This window comes from Rhamphochromis longiceps, linkage group LG23, assembly GCF_057381845.1.
Source record: "Rhamphochromis longiceps isolate RC_006_pf linkage group LG23, R_longiceps_female_GT1.1, whole genome shotgun sequence".
NCBI classification, from domain to species: domain Eukaryota; kingdom Metazoa; phylum Chordata; class Actinopteri; order Cichliformes; family Cichlidae; genus Rhamphochromis; species Rhamphochromis longiceps.
In genome coordinates this window covers 41,063,934-41,089,913 of record NC_140578.1, presented here as the reverse complement: position 1 = coordinate 41,089,913, position 25,980 = coordinate 41,063,934, and the positions used below count along the sequence as shown (strand labels likewise).

The 25,980-nt window shown below is 44.3% G+C and overlaps 2 protein-coding genes across 11 annotated transcripts in view; both read right to left on the bottom strand.

Moving 5' to 3' along the window:
- Positions 1–1,983: 1,983 nt before the first annotated feature.
- LOC146642585 (putative ribonuclease ZC3H12C) lies at positions 1,984–17,183 on the bottom strand. Of its 3 annotated transcripts, none has more exons than XM_085398941.1 (6): positions 17,035–17,183; positions 5,372–6,243; positions 5,115–5,254; positions 4,696–4,930; positions 4,311–4,417; positions 1,984–3,873 (listed from the first exon to the last, which is right to left on the bottom strand). In XM_085398941.1, the coding sequence occupies exons 2-6, from the start codon at positions 6,172–6,174 to the stop codon at positions 2,267–2,269; spliced, it is 2,892 nt and encodes a 963-aa protein (XP_085255067.1). In that variant the 5' UTR covers positions 6,175–6,243; positions 17,035–17,183; the 3' UTR covers positions 1,984–2,266. The 3 variants fall into 3 exon arrangements, with proteins under 3 accessions (XP_085255067.1, XP_085255068.1, XP_085255066.1); XM_085398942.1 differs by having other exon boundaries at positions 16,979–17,119; XM_085398940.1 differs by lacking the exon at positions 17,035–17,183 and adding an exon at positions 12,170–12,487.
- Positions 17,184–20,019: 2,836 nt separating this feature from the next.
- LOC146642584 (mitogen-activated protein kinase kinase kinase kinase 4-like) overlaps positions 20,020–25,980 on the bottom strand; it is a 37,048-nt gene continuing 31,087 nt past the window's right edge. For all 8 annotated transcript variants that reach the window (XM_085397292.1, XM_085397296.1, XM_085397297.1 and 5 more), the window contains 9 exons: positions 25,057–25,174; positions 24,783–24,953; positions 24,542–24,685; positions 24,306–24,440; positions 23,946–24,046; positions 23,710–23,859; positions 23,247–23,406; positions 22,193–22,332; positions 20,020–21,530 (listed from right to left, as the gene is read on the bottom strand). In XM_085397292.1, coding sequence (XP_085253418.1) covers positions 21,447–21,530; positions 22,193–22,332; positions 23,247–23,406; positions 23,710–23,859; positions 23,946–24,046; positions 24,306–24,440; positions 24,542–24,685; positions 24,783–24,953; positions 25,057–25,174 — 1,203 coding nt within the window. In that variant the 3' untranslated portion in view covers positions 20,020–21,446. The remainder of the gene's footprint in view (positions 21,531–22,192; positions 22,333–23,246; positions 23,407–23,709; positions 23,860–23,945; positions 24,047–24,305; positions 24,441–24,541; positions 24,686–24,782; positions 24,954–25,056; positions 25,175–25,980) is intronic.

The following is a 25,980-nucleotide window of genomic DNA, read 5'->3' as shown; positions in this document are numbered from 1 at the left end:
CTCGCTAACCTTTGCTAAATTTGTTTTATATTGTCGTTATTTCAAATAATTCACTAGTGAGGTGATGAATTATTGTTACATGAAGACCACACCTGTTTGCTATGGCAGACACTGAGTAGAACTTTGGATACATTCAAAATGGCCGCCATAGGATTTCATATAGACCTAAATATAAAAGTCCCCTTTAAAACAAGGCTGGGGTCTGTGCACTCAACTCAGGGGAAAAAAGGCGACCTTTTTATGCTTTTCCTTATATTCTGCCATACATAAACACTGCTACAATGTTGACTGCAATTAAACATGATCAAAGTTTTTACTGAGGTCACTGTATACACTTGTCTGCTAGCATAAACTCCAGGCCTCAGGCTGCTCCCGATGATTGATTTTTAAAAAAAAATAAATAAATTTTTTTACTTTTCTGCTGAGCTGACATCAACTCTGGAAGATGTCCTAATATGGTCAAGCACTGGGTTCTGTTTCCCAAAGTCTGATGAGAGCTAGCCAATCAGAACAAAGTAGCCTTTTAGGGAGGAGGAGCCTCAAAGAGCTGGGAGCAAAAATGTCTAAGATCCAGAATGAACTGTATGGATAGTTTTTTATTTTATTGTTGTTGTTTTTTAAGAACTACAAATCATGCAAAGCTACTCTAGTAGACTCTCAGAATAAAAATACATTACTGGAAATTCGCATAAAAGGTCCCTTTTAATAGAGACAATAAATTGTCCTTGCCCCAATTTTATGTTATTTAAAGCATAATTTAACATTATATCCTGACTTAAAGAAGAGGCTAAAAAATCCTAACATGAACTGGCCCAAACCTCACGCTGAAACCTAAACCTTTTCTTATTTTCCGAGGAGTACCCAGCAGTACCCAGAGCTCCTTTATAAAAAAACAAAACAAAACAATAAGCCAGCTTTAAACCCAAAAGGTAACGAAACTGCGACGCCTAAACATAGTAGGCACCCAACTCCTTTTGATTAAAATATATTTGAAATAATTGTCTCAAAGCTATTTCCACAAGATTAAAAGTTGGAACATTTTGATTGGAACAAAAGTTTTGTCACTGCACTTTCATCATACAGCAATACATCAAGAGTGTTTGATAGATACGGATCATCGAGTCCATGTACTGTATATAACATCAGCGACTTAGTTAATGATACAATTTGTATCAAACAAGGTTTTCTCTGTCAAGCATGGATTCAGCTGGGATCTGCTACAGACGACAGTACACGCTGTTAGCCAAAAGCACAGCAGAGGGATCTGATAAATATATTCACAATATGTACATGGTTTATTTACCGGTGGCCGGATGTTCTGTCTGTAGCAGATACCAGAGTTGACCCAAAAGAAAGGGCCAGAGAGAAAGAGCGAGAGAGATGTCCCTTACTAAAACTAAGGTACACACGACAGGGTCACCCATCTCTGCAGCTACAACTCTGACCAAAAAACTGACGTCATCTCAAATAAGATGACCATCTTCCCGTGTTTACCAACATGGGAAAAAAATCCACACACACACACACACACACACACACACACACACACACACACACACACTCTTATGGAACAGACCTTGGACAAACAGAAGTTTGAAACCACTGAGTGATAACTGAGTACCCGATGACCGTTGACACAGGACAAGACCTGGTCCGTGTGGTGGCTCCGTTTGACTCAGTGTACAATACACATAATGTGTGTTTATGTATAAATAACTCTTAAATTCAATCACATTTTCGATGTATTTTTGTGAAACCAACTCACCAGATTATGGTTTGGGTGTAAAACCAAAGGTGCCCTTGTATAAACGTCCTGTATGCAAAGCTACAGTACAAATAAAAACAACAGCTGGGGGGCGGGGTCTAGAACAAATCTCCATTTGTTGCAGGTTAAGTCAAAATCACAGACTTCGTCCAGTGTCTCGCTCTCTTTCCACACCTGGTAAAAGTTGTTGCTGCACAGTGACCAGACCTGGATTTGGATTATCTTCAGCTTTTTATGTCCTGGAGACTTTTGCATTGTTCGATTATTAATATAAGAAATGAAAACGGCTCTCCTCACAGACAATCTGAAAGCGTAATCCCGGCAGTGTGAGGACAGCTGTGTTTCAGGTGGTAGAGCAGGTCGTCTACCAATCAGAAGTCTGAGGGAGTGAGAAAGCACTTTGAGTGCTTAAACTGAGTAGAAAGGCGCACTGCAAGTACCAGTCCATTTACCAGTGTTGCTATGCGAAGCAGTTACTTAGCTCGTCTTTACCTTCCCTCCTCAGTAGCCTGTTTGGGCTTTTTCTGCAAGGATGGCAGCTGCCAGCTGCTGGGGGTCTGTGATGTGGGGGCTTCTGGCCATAACCCGGCTTACCAGCTCTGAGGGGAAGATGTTGCACAGGTTTATGTACACTTTCTCCCTCGCATTGCCATAGCGACTGTGCGAAGGGGATTCTGGGTGCTGTGACATGTAGGAGGGAGGGGCATGAGACGGCACGGTAAGGTGAGAGCTGTGAGGTGGGTACGGCGGGAGAGGGGTGCTGGATGGATGAGGCGGGCAAGGAGAGTGGGCTGGGGGCGGTGGGTGGCTGAGGTAATGAGTTGGGGATGGGTGGAGAGCTGGGTGAGAGGAGTGATGCTGGCCGTAGCCGTCTTGTGTCCATGGAGGAGTGTGCCAGGACGACTGGCGTGTGTCTGGCAGGCTTTGGTAGGTAGGCGGCTCGTATCTGGACGGCGGCAGCGGTGGCTGCCTGTAGTACTTGTCCCAGCTGGGCAGGGCTTTTGGTCGGTGGCGATGGTGTGATGTGGAGAGGTGTTCGTACAGGTGTGAGTCGGACACACTTTCTGCTCGCGTTGGGGCCAGGCAGCGGCCAAGGGGTGAGCCAGGGGGTGCGGGGTTGGACTGCGGCAGAGAGTGGTAGTCGCCTGGGCAGCTGGACCGTGCGGTCAGCGGTTGGTGCTGGAGATGAGGGGGCAGGGGGTAGAGGGGCCGCTTTGGGGGAGCCTCTAGTGGAGGCGGATCATGAGCGCAGCTCTGCCCGCGTGCGGCGCTCAGGTGGTAAGGGTGTAGTCCTGTGCTCGGCGTGTGGCTGTGCTGAATGTTTGTGTATTCGGCAGGATGCAGGCCACAAAGTTCATGGCTAGATGTGGCATGATGGGAGTACAGTCGGCTGTGGGGATTAGGAAAATGGACAGCGTCTTCCAGTAAGGGGTCCGGGGGGCATCCGGGACACTGCCTCTCGCTGTACAAGTCGCAGCTGCTGCCGCAACTGACGCTGCTTTCGCTGCTGCACTCGGAGCCAGCTGAGCCCAGCCGCAGGTCTGTGTCATTGGGGAAGCGACAGTCTGGGCTCCGTCTGGAGGAGAGACTCAGGCCAGTGTAAGCACGTGTTACTGAATAGTAGCTTAAGTCTGGAGACTCACAGTGAGGGTAAAGGTCATGGCTGGGGGCTGGTAAGTGACCATGAGGCATCACTGGTCTCGCTTGCTGCTCTTGTGGGAGGCCAAGAGTGGATGGTGGGCCTCCTGGGGCCGGGGACATGCTTACACTCCCACCGCAGCTACCGCTAGTGGAGCTGCTACTGCTGCTGCCACACACAGTATTCTTCTGCACCTCCAGCCTCCCTTTGGCCAGCAGCTTCTCTTCGGCGTCGCTGTATGACAGAGCTCGGATGCTGGGGTCCGACTGCCTTTTCGGGGCGCCTTTCTTGGCGTCGATGCTGCCAGCTGGCACGCTGTGGCTCTTCACCAGCCCGGCGTCGCCCTGGTTCTTTGAGACGACGCAAGTCTTGGCGCTGGCACGCAGCTCATCAGCCACGGCACGCTGTGGTTGGGCGCCTCGCTCCGGGTGGTAGTACTTACATTTGTGACCGTAAGTACACTTCTTTCCTGAAGCAAAGAGACACAACGTGCACTTCAGTAAACAAGTAAACACACAGAGTGGGCAGAGAAAGGGGAGCTCATTTACTAACTAACTGCACGACATCATCACCGCTCTGTCCACTTGACCTACTGGTAAATATACAGATCCAGAGAAATATAGAGAAATGGGGGTGTGGCAGTATGCCAACTGATTTAGAATGAGTCTGATTTAGCAGCATACGCACAGAGGTGAGAAACAAATGGGCTGGCGCACACGTCATAAATCTGACGATAACTTTCTGCAGGATAAGAAAGTCTCCACTAACGCATTTGCAAATGAGGTCCAATGTCACCACACATGTGAGAGAGATTCTAATCCAATATAAATTATTACGTGGTTCTTAAAAAGCACAAAATGTTTCATGTGCGTTATTTCGACGTGTATTTCGTGACTTTCTTCTCACCGTATGGACAAGGCTGCTTCTTCTGCTCAGGCATGACGGGCCTTTTTCTCAGGAAGTTGTCTAAGCTCGGGCCGTGACGACCAAGAGGGTCATCTGGCGGCATGAATCTGCGAGATTAGAAAGGATGAGAGCATTAATTCGCTATTAGAGGAAATACGATGGTGTCCATCCACATTCTTTAAAACTGCTTCACCAGCTTCAAGTGTGGAAGCTTTAAAGGAGGCACACAGAATATAATTGATTCCCCACGTATAGCAAAGTGAAAAATGCCTTCTTTACAGCAGAGTGTGAGATTTTATTTGCAAATAAACTTTATTTATTTAAACATCACTCTGATTCAAAGATAAGAGTTATGAATGTCCTCATAACATCCTCCCCTACTCACTTATCATTGACAAAGGAATACATGAGAAGCCTCTCATCTATGAACTTCTTCCACTCGGGCTTCTCGTTAGCCAGGTCTCTGTAGTTGTCGTTGGAGACGATAATGCCGTCTGACTCATAGGCCAGCTTGACAATGAAGCGGTCGTCATAGCAGACCACGCGTCGACCTTGGACACGCCGTGAAGGCGTGAACACCAGGATTTTTTCCTTCTCTAGGCGACGTAAGATGTCCTGATCTGTGAAGGAAAGGATTATAGTAAGGCTGGGGGGAAATGCAGTGCTAGAAAACCATTATTACCTATTTTGGATCTTTAGCCCTGTGAGTTCCTGCTGATGTGTTCGGGGCCTATCACCCCACGACCTTAAGGTGGATAAGCAGTTAAGAAAATGGATGTTAGTTAAACCGCGTCTTCTACTGACCTGTTATAGGGGCATCGGGTCGGGACTGCTCTTTCCGCCACGCAGGCACAAAAACTGTGATGTCTTGATGGCCGCGCTCGAGGAACCAATCTACAGCCAGCTGGATGCCCTGACAGGAAAACACTTCCTTGTTGCCATGGCTGTGAAAACGGTGAAAAGGTAAAAGACAGCGTAAATAAACATTTATGATTTTAATGTGTTTCTTTACAGCAGTTTCCACTGACAAACATATACACATATATAATAATAGAGCTCACCTCATGGCTACATTGCTGCCATCTATCACGACTGGCCGCAGGTTGTCCTGGTCACACAAAGAGTCTGAATGACAGGGTGAGTCTGGCCTCTGGCCTTCCAGCAAATCAGAACATCCACAGGAGGATGAGGAAGATGAAGAGGATGAGGTAGAGGCTAATAATCCAGCCGGCTGCTCACTGTCTGACTTGGTGCCCAGCTTGACCAGCTCTCCCAGTATGTCATTGATTAGGGTGTCAGGGCCGAGCTTAGACAGCACCAGTCGCACCGTCTCCTCGGAGTAGCCGAGTTTGAGGGCAAACTCGAGCTTAGCCTGGTACTCTTTCCCACCAGCCTCATAGCCAGGCTCTGAAGCAGACAGACTGGGTGGAGGTTCAGGCAGGTGCTCGGATGGGGAGCCGAGTGTGGACTGGGCATGGGCGTCACATTCAAGCTCTGCTAGAAGTTCAGATGGGGGCTCGGGAGGGCCTTCGGTGCCTAAGTCCACACACTGGGTCCGGCAGAGGGGCTGGTGGGTGTTCTTACTGTGAGTCGACCCTCCGTCTCCTCCGTCCGAGTCGGTACCCGGAGCGAGGGTGGAGCTGGAGGTCAACGCTGACTCGCCCTCTGCGTCGAACCCACTGTTTTCCTCTAGGACGGTCAGTGGAGGGGAGCCAGCGGTGCTCTCCCCCTGCTCCTCCATAGCAGGGGGCCCGTCAGCGCCGCCAGCCTGCCGGTCACCCCCCGCTACGTGTAGATACTCCAAATCCAGCCCCAGGTCGAGGATATGGCCTGAACCTGCCTCCACATGGTCCTTCTGACCCATGGGTCTGTCACAGACATCCAGCACACTGGGCTGACTGCTGCCCACTCACAAAACTTGACTCATTGGTGCCTAAAGGAAGAAAGGTGGAGCGAGTGAGTAAACTGTAGATAAAAGATGGATTTAGCTGTCAAACCGTGCCCAATGTAGTCAAATCCCGGCTCCTGGATTTGACTACATTTGACTGGCGTTGGTTCATATTTTTAATTTTATAGTCTGCATGATTGTCAGACAACTCCATGCAGCTAAGATAAACTAACATAAGCAAACCCACTTTGGAAGCTGACTGAAACTAAGGGAATTAAAAAAATGAAGACAAAGTAAATAAAATAATAATAATAATACTAACGTCTAATAACTCGACGCGATGGCACAAAGGCCAACAGGGAAATTGGGTAAATCCCTACTTAAACGTATACGTGGATGAAAACCCTGGCTGAAAAGTGTAGCATTTGCTACCACAGCAGTTCCTCTGAAATTCCAGGGAGAAATCATTTGCAAAAAAGAGAATTTGCATCCAGGCTGTGTGATAATGATAATCTAAAGTCCACACTGACTGTCATTACAGTACAATAATATTGAATGGGTTGCATTGTTGTATTTTGTCATGTTTCTCAGGTCTTTGTCTGAATTTCTACGAACATTATTGCTAAGGATTGTCTTATTGCATTGGAGTCACACTGGGTTAAATATGTACACTTGGGTTTTAAGGGGTATTTATTATTTTCTTCTTTTTTTTTTGGGTTGTATGGAAGCCCCAAACGTAATTTCATTGTTCTTGACAATGACAATAAATAAATAAATACTAAATACTAATACTTTATGGAAATCTGATTTTACACCTAGAATTTGCGGCTAACAGTGTTGGATCCATCTGTTCTGCCCAAAAACAAAAAAAGAAAAAAAACAATCTGACTGGCTGCGCGGTCAGGCACAGGCTGGCAGACACAAAGAGCTGATGGGGCCTCTATCCCTAATTAATGGACTCCTGCGTTTTTTCATGTCTGGCCCAGTGTGTGTGTGTTTTTTAATAGCACCACGCCACAGCACATTAATCTATTGGGGGGGCAGAGGGTGAACTAGGGCGGTTGGACTATTCTCCCTCCTCATTCTACCTGGTAATTAAGGCCCATATGCTTCTTCCCACTGGGGTCACTCGTTAAAACACTGAAGGCTATGAAGTCAATCGGGGCGTTGTATTCGAGCATCAGGTCTGAGGTTAGACTAGTCTGATCTGTAATAAAGGTTTAATAAAGGTTTAGAGGTTTGTAATAAAGGAAAAGTTTCGACTAATCCTGAGGTGAAATCTGTGGGGAAATTCCACAAGGGCAAAAATGCTTTTAGAAGTGAAAAATGAACTTTTTGAAGTCTTGAAGTCTTATTTGGGACAAAGTTGGCTTTTTATTTGTTTATTTTAATAGATTTGACCCTAAATATGCAGCTTGATGTATTCTGACTGGACTCTACTTTGAAGTTTAAAATCTTCGCACCTACAAAATTGAAAATTTTTCCAAGCCAGAACACAATCCTGACGACAAGCAGGGCAGAGCAAATGATGAAAATGGGGAAGTGACTTAAAGCTGTTGGTAGAACGGGGAGGATCGGTTAGACAAGGGGTGGAGTGAGTGTGCATTTTATGAAAAAGGGCTGCCTAGCAACGTGGCTGAGCTACTGTTGCTAAGCTACAGCTGTTGAAAGCATTCTCCCATCCAAATGCCAAGACAGAGGCTGCAGCGTTCAGCCGGCGACCCGCCTTAACTCACACATGTTACAAAAAGGTCTGCTGCAGGAGGGGGCAGAGGGGTTTACGTGTGCCTCACTGGTAACCCACCAAGACAACAATAGACCCGCAGCACTGATTAGGACTGGGACCTTGGCATTAGCTGCTGTGGGTGTTGATGGTGCCCTGTGATGCACACACAAACACACTAACGACCCAAGGTGACTCATAATGCCGTGGAGAGAGTGGGACTGAGTTTGCAGCTCATCAGCTACACTGATGATCTTCTCTCAGGCTTAACAATCAGCTAATCTAAAGCGCGAGCATCACATCAGCACTGCATAACTTCAGACAGTCTGGTCAGCCACGCCAACACTAACAGATCCAGCTAAAGCGAAACTGTGAATGACAGCAGCAGAATAACAACAATATTAGAAAATATTCAACAGTTGACTGTGTCGCTACAAGAAAAATATGAGTACTCTAAAAAGATCTCACAGCGGACAGTTTGGAGTCGATAAAGGCATTTGGAATAGATTTATCGGGCTTGGGCTCTAGCAGTCCACCTAAGTTTTTACTGTTGAAGTCTCTTTTTTTCATTATTTACCACTATTATATCTCCATATGAATCAAAAGCTGACAAATAATTCATAGCCTTAAAGAGGGTAATCAAGAGCAATCAATAGAGGTAGGAGGTAGTTGACTTCAGAAGGAGGAAGTCCGAGCTGCAGCCTGTCAGCATCAACGGGGAGTGCGTGGAAAGGGTCTCCAGTTTCAAGTTTCTGGGTGTGCACATAGACACAGACCTCCAATGGAGCTCTAACACCTCTGCGGTCTTAAAGAAGGCCCAACAGCGTCTCCACTTTCTGAGAATCCTCAGAAAAATGGACCTGAAGAAGGAGCTGCTGACCGTCTTCTACCGCTGCTCCATTGAAAGTGTGCTGACATATTGCATCGGTGTGTGGTTCTCCAGCTGCACCACAGCACACAGAAAGGCACTCCAGAGGGTCATCAACATGGCCCAAAAAATCATTGGACATCCTCTTCCCTCCCTGAAGGACCTGTACAGCACTCGCTGTCTCAAGAGGGCACGCAGCATCCTACGGGACTGCACACACCCAGGACACCGGGTGTTTAAGCTGCTGCCGTCTGGCAGGAGGTTCAGGCTGCTGAGGTCCCGAACAAATAGACTCAAGGACAGCTTTTACAACAGGGCAATAGCCCTGATCAATGTAAATAGCTGACCTGACTGGATACCTCCCTGGACTTTTTAGGGGGAGGTAACAATGTTTAAAACGATAACAATAATATTTATATTTATAACAAGGTGCAATAATAATTAATGTGCAATAATAACAGTGTGCAATACACATACACTTATTCTTCTTTTTTATACTAAGTTAATATACTGTGTTGTGTTGTTTGTTACGTTGTGATGTGTCATATCGTGTCGTGTTGTGTTATATGTAGTGCCGACGTAGGACAGTTTTTCCAATTTCATTGTACTACTGTACTATGTATGACTGTGCAATGACAATAAAGAGTTATCTTATCTTATCTTATATTTAATAGTCTATCTACAGATATCTGTAGAGGTTAGGAAATCCTCAGCCCATACAGATAATAACAGTTTAGTGGATAGCTGATATTTTACATTTGTTCATTTTGTTGTTGCAGTTTAATTTCTTTCACCCTTCTGGATCAGAGAAACAAATAATTCTTGGTTCTAATAAACAACTGAACAGCTATAAAAGGTCTCCTGGTCTTCGTCATATTATTGTGCAAAGTAGTGTTTGCCTCAGTGTAAAATTGATATGACACAGATAAATACCATCCTATTTTATACAGTTTTCAGGTATCAGACAATGTTCTCCGTACTGAAAGCTTTCTGGTTACTGCTCGACTGTAATCCAAGTTCTACTAAACAATCACATCTGGTAGTTCTTGTGGCCATTTGGAAACAATGACCAGTGATCAGAACACAGATATCCACCACCTACACCAGTAGCCCTGAATCACTGGCTCCCCAGAGGATAAGCCAGCAGGCCAGCTGATGGGCTCCCACACTGCATATAGTGCGACAGCTGATAAATAAAGCTCCACCCGGTAGTTTCAGCTGCTCCCTTATTTACCAAGCTGTCATCACACCAAATGGGTGGATCCACGTGTTTGATTTTACAGCGGATGCCCTTGCACCTATCCGGGCTTGGGACCGGCACACTACCAGTACACTAGCTTGTGATGGGTTTGCTGATCGATATCAGGTCAATACAGATCTGCTGATATTTTTTAATATACATAGATGCAGTAATTACACGTAAAAAGGAAAAATTATGGCATTATTGGATATTAATTTTGCAGAAAAGCCAGTAACTCACAAGATTTACTCAGTGGTCATGATATTCTGCTACATGCGCTGCAGACAGATCTGAGGTAGAGACAGCGCCGCTCTGTTGGGCAAACTATGTGATGACAGAATTTCTGAACTATTTCAAAATTATATTTCAGGAAAAAAAAACAAAAAACAACTATATCAGTGCATATTGGATAACACTTTCTTGTCTTCCTACTTGAGCCTGGTTTTGATGGAGGTTTCTTCCTGTTAAAAGGGAGTTCTTCCTTCCCACTGTCGCCGAGTGCTTGCTCATAGGCAGTCATTTGACTTTTTTCTCTTTATAACTGTAGCGCCTTAAGGCAACTGTTGTTGAGGTTTGACACCATATAAATAAAATTAAGTAGAACTTGTAATTGAATGCTGATACATCTGAGGCCAGTCAAAACTGCCTGTTAATATCAATTGACTGACATGTTGGTTTGGATCTGCTAATAATCTTCATTAGTAGTTACTGTGATTATATCTATGATTAATCAATTGAGCAATTTGCCTACAGGTTGAAAGAAAACCATGGCGAATAAGGTCTGAAAAAAAACTGCTTTGTCACAGTCCAAGATTACATATTTAAAACATTTTGTATGAAAAATCAGTCCAAGGCCCAAAGATATTAACTGCTGAGATAACTCTGGATCTTTTAGTTCTGTTAAGTTTCTTTGCTTTCACAACCTCTTTACCCTCATTTGATCTTTTTCACAATCTGGATAAATCTAATCATAATCCCGTAGTTTGAGCTGCTTAACATCAAAAACCTGAACAGTCATGATGAAAGCCTGTAAGTCTTTTCATAGCTAGGGTTTTAAAAGTCTTCTTGTGTGGCAGAGCTCTGCAGACGAATGCATGTGAAATCGGGTCCAGCTTTAACGGCCCAAAGACATCGTGGCATCTCCAAACCTCCAGGGTGAGCGAGTGCATCTTTCAAACATCAGCTTACACACACACACACACACACACACACACACACACACCACTGCTGGCTTTGATAGAACCAGTAATGAATATGTAACACAGTCCTTGCAGCGCTTTGTGCAAGTGCGTGCAGCGGATTGGGGGGGTTCCATTTTGAAAGGCGGTCTGAGAGGGGGCACAGGACTACGGGGGGTGGGGGGTAGACCCCTGTGTCTGCAGCACAGTGCAAAAGTTACTGTAAAAAGTGTGCATGCATTAGTGCATCTAGGTGGCGCACTAGACTTTACCCACCAGCAACAAGGCAACAGATGTCTGCTGAGCGCGGTATCTGCAATGGGTATCCCCCACCCATTGCACAAAACAGACACACACACACACTTTCTCTCTCTAAGGGCAGCACCTTATAGAAAACTTTCTGAAAACTTTTTTGTTTTATCCACTAATGTGACACTAATATATATTTTTAACCAGCATCACAGGAAGCCCATCCCTCCTGCATCAAGTTTCATATCAACACATATCACACAAATCTGAACAACTGCAGTGACGGCAGAAGTGAGCAAAGTTTAGGCAGGTGCTACAGCACTAAAAATTCTTATCCTGCACACCAAGAATCTTTTTAAAAATACTCTTGTGGTAAAAAGTCACTAATGGGTTCTGCAAGTTGCATCCATTTTCAGCAATATTTCACAAGCAACAAAGAAAGTAGGCTCCATCTTTTCCTCTTTAATCTGAATTTGCCCTTGTGAATTATAAATGACTCGAACCTTTCTGAAAACTTAAAGGAGTCTAGGTTACTCCCTGTATGCCAGCATCAGTTTTTTTGATGATCCTGCAGTGCAGCGGAAGCCTAGTGAGGCTCGAGAGGAGCAACCTGTCATACAAAAGCCAATATTTCTATTTTATAGCAAGCAGAAGATAAATTTCAGTATAAAAGTCAGGTTATAATAGAGAGGAGGGAACTCCATCACACTCACCAGACCAATAAAGTGCAACAAACAATGAAGAGAGGAAATGTGATTAGCTCATTTCAACATCTTTAAATCCTTGAAAAGCCGATTAAAAAACGCTGCAGGTGAAACTGAGAAAGAACCAATCCCAAAGTTCGAACAGCAACAACATCCAAGATCGATTTCTTCTTTCTTCTAGAGCATCCAGCTCCAGCCTCACGCCTCTGTCTTCCAGAGCTGTGTGTGTGTCTTTTTCCCCCCTCTGAAGAAGCAGGCAAGTTGGACAATGAGTGGCAGAACAGATGGACCCAACAATGTCAGCCATTCCCTCGTTTAGAGTGGCTGCTTCTAACCAATCGGAGAAGCAGCAGCCCTACAATGAGGTGCAGAGGCAAGAGGCGGGGGAGGAGGGGAGTGGCTGTGGGCAGATGTCTGCAACACCCAGTTTCCCCAAGGCACGCGTACTCGACGTGCACCGGCACACACACACGCACGCTAACTCACACACTCCACGGCCTGAAAGGGCTTCCCCTGTGTGGCCGATGAATCAACGAGGGGTGGGAGGCTGAACAATGGAGCTACACAATGGGAGGCTGGGGAGGGCAGCTGCAGTGTGAGGCCTGGTGCTATTACGGCCCCGGGCAGCAATGGAGAACACCTGGCTACAGAGCGCCACAGTCACTCTCCTCTCTTTGTCTCGAGCTGTGGGGAGGGTGGCGGTGGTGGTGACAGGAGGGGTTTCAACTGAAAGAAAAGCTGAAGGCTGGCTGAAAGACTGCTGTGGCCTTTAAGAGAGTGCAAGAGGAAAGAGAAGAGTGTGGCTGCGCTGAAAGAGAAAAAAAGACAAGTGTGTGGGGGGCGAGAGACATCAAAAAGTTTTATGTCCCAGTGAGTATGAGGAGGGGACCTGCTCAGCATTGTTGTGGCACACTTAAGGCCGATGACTCAGGAGCACAAATCTTTGCCTTTTTGTCTTTTATATGATTATGTAGCACGTGTAGAGGATCCCATTTGTTAAAGAAAAGCAACATACTTCAACACCCAAAATGACACAAGAACTTGCCTACGTTTTCTTGTACACTGGTATAAATGTATTTCAATTTCAGTTATATAGCATCAAATTCAACAATTCAATCAAGTTGCTTCAAGCCACTTTATATTGTAAGGTAAAGACCCTACATTTAAATACTGAACAACAAAAAAAGCTTATCTCATACACGCCCATCCCGAAATAACGTTAGCCAAACAAACTCATCTCAACCGAAAAACCATCCAACGCTGGATACACTTAACTTGAAAAAGCTGCTACTTAATACACACTAATAGTAGTAAATAAGACAGAAACCTCCATGTATCTACAAATCTTAAATTAACGAATTAAATTATTATTTTTTTTAAACCAAATCAATGGCTACCTTTAGTTGTTTTAAATTTTTAAAAAAGGAAATATTGACAAAGTTTAACTTTGTGAGAAAAAGTGATAAATCGCAATAAAGTTTATCAATATCGCAAAAAATCCCAATAATATTGTATCAGTGTCTGATGAGTCCCACCTCTATCAAACAGGCAGAATGAAGAGCAGAGAACAATACACTGTAGTCTAGTACCATGCACTTGAATATGGATACCCAGCTGACCAAAGTGACACACAGACTGGACAGAGGTGAAAGTGGCAGATGCTTATAACAACAGTGTAAATTAATATGCCAAATATGCCAAAGATGAACATGGTGCAGCTTAATATGTGAGCTGTTTATCTAGGACACTTTTTTTTAAAAAATTGAATCAAATGACTCTTCATCCGAGCCAAGTAGCGCAACTCAAATCCCACAGCTGATCCCTGTGTATTAAAATGATGAAATAAAAGTAAGGTGGACACACACAGTTGCTCCTTCACCTCCAAATCCGAAGCTTTTGTCTCCATTTTCTGCAGACTCTATAGCAACTGCATGTTTTTGTTGCTCCTCAGGGACTCTGACATTGTCTAACTGCACATAATCAGGTACTGCTGTAACATGAGTGCTGCATGGCACCAAAGCAAGCCAGGGGAAAAAAAATAAAAAAATCAAACGTCTCAGTGTCACTATTGATCTTTTTTTTTTTTTTGTCCCCTCTGGTCACCAACACAGAGTACTGACAGCAAAATAAATAAATAAATAACACTGTCGATATGTAATACCGTGGGAGGTGACAAGGCATGTCCACTAGTCATGTCAACCTAATAGAGACAGCCAGTGGTTTGGGTTTCACAGAAACTTTTAAGTATTTTTCTTAAAACGACTTACAACGGCCAAGACCAAGCATAAATGATTAAATAAATTACTGCACGAGACAAATGTTAAATATGAAATGAAAATACGGTTGTGATTTATGTGACTGAAAAAAAAAAATACTGATATTCTGCAGCACAAAATTTATGTGACACTAATGACTCATATTAGTGATTAAGAAGAGGGCCAATGTTTAAAAAAAAAAAAAAAAGTTGTTAAAACAGCACTTGGGGGGATAGATTAGGGAGCAGGTGAACATTCATTATCCAAATTCAGTTTAGCAGCAGGTGTAGTGGGGTGTTCCCAACATGCAAGGAAAGACTGACCCAGGAAACCTGAGGGACGTGGGTGATCCCTGCCATCTGAAAAGCTACTGCAGCACTAGTTTTTGAATAAGATAGGAAGAGTCAGAACAGTGCACCTGGATCGTTTATGGGAAAACAGGAATTCTAGCATTCATGAGAAGGCCGTCGCTTGGGTGAGCTGCAAAAACAACTTCCAGGACTTAAAGGATGTGCTACTCACATGTTGCCTCCTGACAGGACACCTTTATAGGTCTTAGTGGTTAAGAATTGTTTTGCTAGCTTAATGGGAACTTACATAAAGCCTGCCTGGTTTTATTCAAGATCTGTGCTCCAAAACAGCAAATATTTCACACTTTTGCATCAAAAATAACAAAATCAACTGCACTTTACAATCAAAGTAGTTGTATAATTGGCTATAATTGGTACGCTGGTATAAAATTAATACGTAATCATTGCAGGTTTAATTGAATTATTTGCAGTGTTCACTTTGGATTCTTCGTAGGGGCCAACACAGCACTCGGGCTAATGAGCAGCCAAGCTGCAGCAGCCACACCCGTGGAAACTGAGTACGATCCAGAGGACAACGCATCTGCCAACGGAAAAATTAATTTAGAGAGATAAGGCTGAAATATCCAGCTGCATTTATCTTGGCAGCAACAAGTAGCAGCATGTATTTACAGGCAACAGAAAGTGGTGTGGTGTCGGTGTGTGTGCTCAGCCAATTTGCCAACTAAAATAAGTGTTCCCCCAGCTTTAGTGGGCTCAACAAGAAAACAAATGCCTGATTAAATAAGAATATGCTCCTAGTCAGCTCTCAGAGTCAGACGAGGGTGCTGAGGAGAGATGCATACAACAGCTGACCGACTGCACAGCTCCCAAATGCTCTAACAGAGACAGGAGGAGCTCTCTGTGGGGGCCATCTGTCCTTACAAACAGGTGTGCACTGCTCCCAACAACTGCAGCAGCAGCAGGACGAACGCTGAGAACCCAGCACAACAGAGCTGAGCTGCAGCAGGAGGCTTCTTCCTGTGCCAGAAATTAATTCTTGCCGGGTTTGGTCCAACCTGCTCTAGTCTTACTTCCTTATTGATAAGACTTGCAAACTATCGGGCGACGAGTCAGGGACTATTTTAATAACCACTTTAGTCATGAAAAAGTAAAATGCCTCTGGCTTTGCATGAGACACATCCCACATTTGACTGAGGTGCAATAAACAAAGTTCTCAAAACAAGCAGAAATCCAGCGATGTTCAATTCACTGTCACTTAAAAACAATAAAAAGTAAGCGATTAATCTTCTATTGTGTTTGGAAAAATGACAAATGGGGAGAAAGAAGGTGCAGTGCATCACTGTGGTCCACTTTTCCTATCCAACCGAGGTTCAGGCAACAGAAGGAGACCTTTTGCTCCTTGTAACCTCTTTCTGACCTCTGCACATCCACTCAGCACTGCCAGCACCACCAGCAGTACAGAGTAAGTTCAGGATATCATGGCAAAAGTCATCACCTCTGTGTGTGTGTGTGTGTGTGTGTGTGTGTGTGTGTGTTTCAAATGAATACCACAGAAAAGTGAACAGAGGAAGTCTTTGTGGAGTCAGAGGGCCAAACATCACTGCTGAAGCTGCAGTATTTTCCAAAAAGCAGCTAATTACCTTTCCTCTTAAACTGTGACATGTGTAGCAGCATGCACGAGGATGTTATTTGATACAGAATAGCCTTTAAACGTGACAGGGACACACTTTGAGTTTGGAAACAGGGGTGATGGTGAGAAGAAAGCAAAGTGGGCTCACTAAATAAAAGCCCCACGGGGTGTGGACAGACAGCTGTTGGGCTCGTGCCTACACCACGCCCCCCACCCCCATCCCCATCCAAAGGCTCAAAGCCTGGACTGCTACTGGTCCGACCCCTTCGCTGAACCACTATAACCAGTGTTCAGCACAGCTGTCAGTTTGCGGAGACAGGTGGGAGGGAGAGACAAGAGCGCCTCTTCTCCCTCCTGAATTCCCCAGAGAGCAGACTTGTGCTTCACTCAGGCCTTCTTCACCCCAAAACTGCCTTAATGCTAATTTCAAAAACACGCATCGGCTCCATTTTCAGCCTAAAAGGCGCGAAACCCCACAGCAGCACCCATCCCGTTGTCAGCCTGTTGAAGAGGATACAGTCAACAAACTATATTATGGATGTTTGGGAGCGCGCATGGGGCGTGCACGGTCACCGCAAACCAACACCGTCACGACCTCCCTGCAGCTCTCACCCACACCAACCTGCGGCTGCTCCGGCTAACGAGTCCGCCCTGAGGACGCTGTTGGCGGGTTCTCACCTGGTCAGAGCCGCCGCTGGAGCCGCACGACAAGCTTGGCGTTAAAACGCGCCCATCTTCATCACATACTGGCGACGCAAAACATCCGGCCGGACTGCAGCGTGACCCAGCCAAACTGCGTCAGGCTGAAGAGAGCAACGACGCGCCTTCCGCTCTGCCGCTCTTTCAAAATAAAAGCAAACCAACCAACCGCCTGTTCGAGGGGAAGAAAGACAAGCAGAATTTCTTATACCAACACTTGTGTACTTTTCTTCTGTCTTATGTTTGTCTGGTATAAGATATAACAACAAACCCTACGGTTTGTTAGCAACTAACTTACCTCAAGACCCTCAACATAGCATACATTTCAAACTGAAAACCAGCCGCGTTTGAAGATTTTAACCTCTCTTAACGTAAAATAAAATCATACAATTAATAAAAACAATAATCATGATAATTTTAGGCTAAACAGGAAACTGTACCAAAAGTGAGGCTCGCTTTACTAAAATTATTGCGCCATCTTGCGGTGAACGTGTATTATTAGCAAGTCCTATTTTCCTCCCTTCAAACATTATATGCGTTTAAAATCTGCTTGATAACATGTACTTTTTTTTTTAAATTCTGCGAAGTGCAAAATGCAGCGTTTTAAGTAGAAAATAATAAGGTGCAAGTACTTTAGTAAAGTACTCGAGTAAATCTGGAACCCCAGTTCCAAAAAGCTATCAGGCTGTGTGAAATGTGGATAAAAAGAAAATGCACCTTTTGGAAACCCCACGAGTCCGTATTTTATTCACAATGGAACATAGAAAACATCAAATGTTTGAAATGAGAAATATTTTGCATTTGGTGGCAGCACAGCATCTGTAAAAAGTTGGAATGAGGCAACAAAAAGCTGGAATTGTAAGTGGTACTGAAGAGAAGCAGCATGAGGTGCAAAAAGAGCTTCTTAGAGAGGCAGTTTCTCACAAGTAAAAATGGGCAGATGTTCATTATACAAAACATTTTTCAAATTCTGAAACTGTTTCAGAATTATGTTTGTCAATGTAAAATTGTAATGATTTTGAATATCTCACTATCCGCAATACATATCATCAGATGATTCACAGAAGCTGAAGAAACCTCTATGTGTAAGGAAAAAGCTGAAAATCAACTCTAGGATAATTTGTTTTAGTGTATATTTGCTTGACTGTTCAAAGCATACATCATTAAAAGAGGGTTTTTGGAAGGGTTGTGAGGAGAAACCAAAGTGGAGATATTTGGCTATTAAAACAAAACAAACCAGCATAAGTTCCTCAGGCACGGCGGTGGAGGGGTGATCATTTGGGCTTGTTTTACAGCCGCACGACCTGGGCACCTTGCCGTCACCGAGTTGACTACGAACTTCTCTGTGTACCAAAATGTGGGCATTTATCTGACAGCTAAGAGCATGTCCAAAATGTAGCCATGCAACAGGACAATGATCCCCAAGCACAGCAGTAATGCTACAACAGAACGGCAGAAAAACAAGAGAATCAAGCTATTGCAGTGGTCCAAAGTCCAGACCTCAACCTGACTGAACAGCTGTAGCAGGACCTTAAAACCTCAGTGAGAGGCGGTCAAAATTCATCCACAACAACGTGAGAGTCTGATGACATCCCACAAAAAAAAGTTATTGCATATGAAGCTTCATATATCATTCAGTTATGTGGCTTCTGACAGTCACACGTGCACCACTTTAAAAATCAACTGATGCAGATAAGCCAGGCAAGCCTCCTCTGTAGCTTGAAATGTAGTGTGTCATTTCCAATCCCCCCCCCCCATTTAGTCCCACCTTAAACAAGCGCAGGCCCAGAAAGAGCAGCAGCATTTCTTAAACTTCTGTCTCCTTTTTATTTTATTTTCAATTTGTTGATGCAGCAGTAAATATTTACAGATTATGTTACAAAGAATGACGCAGCACTGTAAATTCCTTTTGATTTTATTCAATGAAAGAAAAAAAAAAACCTTCAAGAAAATACAGTAATTCCCATAGTACACACAGAGAGGACATAAATTAGAGGCATCTAGAGAGACATCCGGGGGGGGGGGACGTGTCACCTGGCAGGTAGAAAACATTAGATCCGTGCTGCCACACAGCCAGGAGCGCACACACTCACGCACACAGTGCACTAAGGAGGATGTAAAGGAAATCAGTGAAATTGACACTGTGGGCTTGGGTTATTCATAAAGTGAGCAAAAGTTGATTAATCCTGTACACAAACATCTAAATGAAAGTACAAAAAAAAGGGATAATACAAAATACAAAAGAGGAGCAGTGGAGCGGGAGAAACCATAAATATTCATATCGATGCACATCGGTTTAACAACTGCTTCTGTAAACATTTTGAACATAAAGGTGTGCATTTAAAATAAAACCACTGCAGTCGCATATTTATCTGAAGGGTTACACATGATTGGAAACAACACTAATAAAAACTAAGCCAGAGTTTAAAAACACAAAAGTATGCCACATGGTTTTGGCTGTCTGGAGCGGTTTTTCCACACTATCAGAACATGTGATTCATTCATTTATGTTTTTGCCTTCTTTCTTTCTACACAAACGACAAGACTGAAAGCGACTTCTGCACCTCACAGCGGGTCTTCCCCCTAAAGACAGCGAAGGCACCGCCCTTTAAAGAGTCCTATTATGAAGCTCTGTCATTCACACAGAAGCACAGCTGCAGGATGGACTCTACACTCAGCGGCGGGATGAGACTGTCTCATGTGAAGTGACAAACGAGTCTCGCCTTGTCGTTCGGGTTTCCGACGGTGAGATGGGAAGAAAGAGCACGAAATAAAAATTTTATGGGAGCTCGGTTAAAGTAGCGCGTCTCTTCAATCCCGATTGGATGTGGCATGCCTGAATGCGTCAAGAAAAAACAGAAGGAACATAAAAATAAATGAGGTCCAACATTGAGTCACACGGCTGCTTCAGACTAAAGTGTTCCTACCCTAAAATCTAAACGTCTTCACTTTTGAAGTAGTGGATTTTAGTTTTTTTTTAGTTTTGTTTTTTTTTTTTGTTTAAATTGCTGGAAACTCCTCTAAGGCAACATTAAGTTGAAGTCTCCTTCAGAACGCAGATGATTGTAGATGTGAAAATGTCACAACAGTGCAGGTGGAGGACAATCAGCTGACCCTCCCTCCTTTCCTCTAAGTGAGATCTATACATGCTGCCCTCATTCTGCCCACTGGCCTCCATGCTACCTTAATGGCAACCTGCTAATTCACAGTTTATGCTAGCCCTACTTACAACTGATCTTAAAGGAAAAATCCACCTTAAAAACATAAAACTATTTGTATTAAAACCTCACATTTCTGGGTCTATTTTGTCGGTGTGTGTTTCTATATTTCCAGTAGAACGACAGGTTCTGCAAAGGAGACACAGATTAAAAAGAAAAGCCAGGATTTCATTACAAAATAAAAGCCCCTGAAGAAAAAAAAAAAAAAAAAAAAAAAAAAAGGTCAGGCTCTTGATGATGAATAGTGGATTCTTCCTTTAAAACTCATTTTTGTGTGTATTTCTGCATTCCTTATTTATGCGCAGCAAGTCACATATAAAATATACAGTGTGTTTAAAAAACAAAAACTGGGACTACCTTAGTTAATAACACCAAAGCAACATGCCGTCATAAAAAGGGCTACTTTTGTCCAACATGAGCTACAGCACAAGAGGAGGCGTGATAAAGCTGTTCTTGAAAAACCTGCGCGAGTCCGACGTTAGTATGCACCAACTCCAACATATCCAGTACCCTGTATTTAATGGATGCGTCGAGGAGGTCCCTTAAAAAAAAAATCTTCACTTTCAGGAGGTTAAGGAAGAGAAAACAAAGTGAAGACGAAGAAGATTTACATGTCGAGCACCGTTCAATCTGTGGAACTAAGTGTAGTCGTAGTGTTGTAGTCACACACACCTGACAGGACCGGGATTAAACACAGCTACACATTCGAGCTGTGGCAACACACACACAAACACAGTCTTATCTGATACGGTGACGACTGTGTTTAGCGTTCTGCCCCCTCCCCCTGGACAAACACATTTTGTCATACACTTACAAGATGCAAAGTTTTACTATGACATAAAGATATACCGTCAACAGGCAACAGATCCCGCTTCCTCAGAGGGAGAGGAGGAGAATGGGGATCGGCTCGAAGGTCAGGCAACAAGGCCGGGGGTTGGCGGGGGGAAGAAAAACCTGCAGGCGCCTCTAAATACATATCCACCCCTAGCTTCTGTTCATGATTACAGTCTAATCCGTTGTTTGGCTGCCCGAGGACATGAGAAATGGAAGCCGCCGCCTCAGAAAATGCTTCTCCAGCTTGGGCTTTAAAACGTCTTCGTCGGTCGTAGTCGCAATAGTCATCTGTTGGTCGCTGCTTAGGTAACTGTTGTCATATCGGCTGACGGCACGTCTCTACCAGCTCATGAGGGATGTGCGTCCCAGGGTCATGAAATATACTTGGCTGGCACCTCCGGCACGCACAGAGGCAAAGAAGACCTGAAATTGAAAGAATACACTGGGTGAAAAGGTGTTTGGTGGTCGTGCCAGGCTACCAACAGTAGATTAGTAATAGTAGAGTAGATGTTAAAATAAAATGTTAAAGAAATCTATGAGGTGACCTGAAGAGGGCGATGAACAAGATATTCCCTCACCGTTTCCCTCCCCTCATCTCCAACTGGTCATGGCAGATGGCCCCCCTCCCTGAGACTGCAACTGTTAAGAGTGTTTTTCCCTCCCACTGTCACCAAGTGTTTGCTCATAGGAGATCACCTGATTGTTGGGGTTTCTCTGTATTATTGCAGGGCTATTACCTCACAATTTTCTAAGACCCCCCAGGGGTTAAGCGCCTTGAGTGTCGAGCACTTTTGCATGGGAGAGAGGGCAAATATTACCAAGTTAAGACTGAATGCTGTGATTAAAGGTTCTTCAGCAGTATCACTTAAAGGATGTGCACTTATGTAACCAGCAAAACTGATTTGTTTTTCAGTTGGATTTTACAGGTTATTGGTGACATTGAAGGTGGAAAAGTTTTGAAATGATTTATTGCAGTATTGTGTTTTCAACAACAAAAACCTGACATATTATTAGGGGTGTGCTCACATTTATCTCCACTGTATAGAGAGAAACGGGAGGGATGAAGAAAGGAAGGATGTTTTCACCTTGTCATTCCTCTCACAAAGGAACTTGAGTCTCTGGGCTCTCTTGTGCATGAAGACTCCGTCAAGGTGGCCCGTCTCCACTGAGCGGATCTCTATAGCCTTCTCACCCCAGCCCATGATCTGGTTTGACCTAATGTAGGCTGCACAAGCACAGAAAGGGGGAAAGGAGGGTAAGTAGCTGTTAAAAAAGCTGTAAAAATTCAAACAACGTGTCATTTTACTTGTGAATACTTCTAATGATAAATGTAATACTTTTACATATTGATAAAAAAGAAGCTATTAAACAAAAGTGTCTAAAATCAAGTGAAACCTTGACTGCTGTTGGAGTGTAATCGAATGCATCAAGTGAAGCTGCTGCTGGGCTTTTCACATCTGATTGTTTTATTCTGAAGGTTGAACCTTCACTCTGCTGCACACTGAAGTTGCCAGCATCATTTGCACCATTGCTTTTAGAGTTGGGAGATCACTTCTCCCAGTAAAATAATCAGAAGTCTCTGAACACAGGACTTTTCAGCCCTCTTCACTCAGGGCGTTTTCACACCTCCAGATTTTTTTACTCTGGTCCAAATCAGCTGATAAGTTTGTAAACTTGTAGCTTTTCCCTGTGGTTTGGTTTGTTTTCACACAGAAAAATCCAAGCAAACCAAAATGTTTCACTGCAAGCCACATGAGAATGTTCTGTGCGCTCACTGGCCAGACGTATCTGGGGTGGGAGGAAGAAAAGTAAATACAGGAAGAAGGTGCTGTGGGAGAAAACAGAGTTTACACTCATTTCTTGGTTAGTTGCTAGCCCGTATAGACCTTTGCGCATCTATAGTAGCTACCTGCACTGAGAATACAAAGCATAAGTTGCTATGGGATATTTTTTAGCCCTTGTAACATGTTCTGAGTGGGCTCGTATCACGTTCACACCATAAATATAGTTTGTTTGGAACCACACTGAGACCACCTCCTGCAAAGGGTCTCGGTGCGGTTGTTTTTGTGCATACCAGAGTGCGATTCAGATTTTTCTGACCTCTGGCATCATGATGAGAAATATCTGCTTTGCTCTTACCCACTGAAGTTGGCATTTCTCCCCACTGCAGCACCACATCTTTGGTGATGCGTCCGTAGGTGTTGACGTAGACGCCCTCGTCCTCGTAACACACCAGCAGCTCAATCCCATCAGTGTTGGGCAAGATGATGATGGCGTGGCACTGAATATTGGTTTGGATCTGAGGATGAAATGGAGGAAAAAGGTAAGAGATTTTAAAAAGTCCCTTCACCGCCAGTCGCAGCAGATAGCCGCCCCTCACTGAGCCTGGCTCTGCTGGAGTTTGTCCTTTGCACGGTCACTAAGGGCTTGCTCATAGGGGGTCGTTTAATTGTGGAGTTCTCTCTCCATTATTGTAGGTCTTTACCTTATAATATAAAGTTGAGGCGACTGTTATGATTTGGCATTGTAGAAATAAAACTGAATTCAAATTTAGAAAATGCAAAACACAAGACGTAATCAGTCTGCATCAGTTCGCACATACATGTGTGGGCAGGTAGATGTCGTAGACGGCACCAGAGTCCACATCCACAGCGTGGAAGCCTGAACAGGAACCGTAGATGACCTTTAACCTCTGACCTTCCTCCACCGTCAAGTCAACCAGCAGAGGTTTGTGCACCAGGTCACCAAAAGACTAAAGGAAAAAAGTCAGAAGAAAGTCAGCCTGAAAGCAGTCAGCCACCTGCAGGTAGAATGACACCTGTTAGAGAACATGCTTACCTTAAAGGCCATGAACTTGTGATAAGGTTTGGGCGCCCACGCGTAGACCTCCACAGAGTTCTTCAAAGCCAGCACCAAGAATTTAATTCTCTCGTACTTCACTGGAATAACAAGTAGGTGGCGAGTTAATCATGGGTGATGGCTCCTATGGTGATCTATGTGGATATTTTTTTTAATTCTTGGACTCTGCTAGAGCAGCTTTGCATGATTCAAAATTCAAAATAAGCCTTATTTATCTTATACTGAGCCTCAGAGCAACCTCTGAGCTCTAAGCTGTTCAGCTTTAAGCCCTTTTATGCCCCCTCTCCCTTCAAGGCACCATTTCCTTTTTCCTTTACATCTGAGCTTTAGGAAACGTACCAACTTTGTAGTGGACACAGCCCTCCAGGTCGCCCACATTGACCCACCCCTGCTTCTTCTCCACCTCAGGGTCATTGTGCAAAATCTTGTTTCGAAGCCATGACAGGTAATACACTCGCAGCTTGTTCTTTTTGCCTGCAGGAGGGAGGAAACAAAAACAAAATCCATCTATCCAAAACTTTACTGATTAAAAATGAATCTGAATCGAGACTTTCTGGTTGGCACGTGTGCTCTACCTGATATGGTCACCAGGACGTTGAGTCCCTCTAGGACGTCCATCTGCTGGATGCGTCGACGGTTGATCAGAGGGTAGACCTTACCTTGACCGCTTCGGTCCAGCAGCATCAGACCGCTCTCTGTTCCCACCAGCAGATTTACTCCTGGAAGAGCAACAGGCACAAACATACGTCACTGCTGATATGTTTTTATCCATCTGTGGGGCATCACAGTAACTCCATATTTTTGAAGTTGACTCACCCCAGAGTGCCGCACACAGGATCTCAGAGTTGAACCTCTTCTTGTACTTGCGAATCTCCGGGGTGTCGCTCGGTGGACGAGTGTTGACCGGGTTGACATTAACCACCGAGCCTTTACGGGATGGGTCGGACCGCAGCTGATCTGACAGGCGCCCGTCTTGCCCAAATCCAGCTGGAAAGGGAAAGCAGAGGCAGTGCACATTAACTTTGCAGATAGCAGAGAGGAATTAGTGTTGAAGATGCATTTTTGCAGTGGGCTGTATATCCAGACTTACTCATGTTGTTGAGGGAGCTCCCGCTGGATGGAGATATCTGCAGCAGACGCGGGTCGATGAAGGGAGTGAACGAGGAGGAAGACTTGTGTTTGGACATGGAGTTGCTCTCCGACTGCGACTGGTGGAGATATCGGATATTTAGAAAACCTAGAGCTCAAAACATTCCCAATAAAATAACTTAAAATGCACCGAGCTGAAACATGAATCAAACTTGATTTGTTACAGTGATTTGTAATTCCTAAGAACGACTGTTTATTTAAACGGCAGCAGAGGCCCCTCAGGTTTGAGCTTATGAGTTATAGCTCTACCTCTGGGGTCTCGTTAAACAACATCCAGCTTAAATGCCTTCAAAACCACATTTTTACAGCACAACTGGGAACAAAGTCCCCCCACCACCCACCCCGGGAAAAAAGCAAACGAAAAAGATTAAGTGCAGTTATGTTAATTGTTTTGATGTTAGTGAAGGCACAAAATATGTCAGAGGACAAACAACATGTGCAACAAGAAGAAGAAAAAAATGTGTTGAAGGAAACATTAAGTGATCCAAACACAGGCTGCTGTGAACTGTTAGAGAGGAGAAGAAAAAAAGCTGCTCTTAATGAAGCACAGACACACAAGGATACTCCACCACCCAAGACGCAAGTTGCTTGCAAGGTAGTGCTGCTCTATAAATGGGACATTTATCTTAGAAATATTCATACAAATCCCAAGAAGCTCGGGCTTTAGTTTCCTGCATGTTATGAGCACGTTGCGCCACAAGGAGGCGCCAGTGTTAGCACAGTGTAATGCAGTGAGGTGCGGGAGGGGAAAGGAGGTTGCAGCAGCTCAGAAGATTCAAACCAGCTGAGTGAAGAGTGAGCAGAGAAGAGGAAGTGTGAAGCCAGCAGGACATGGAGGAGGAGAGGATGCAGGGCAGGCAACCCA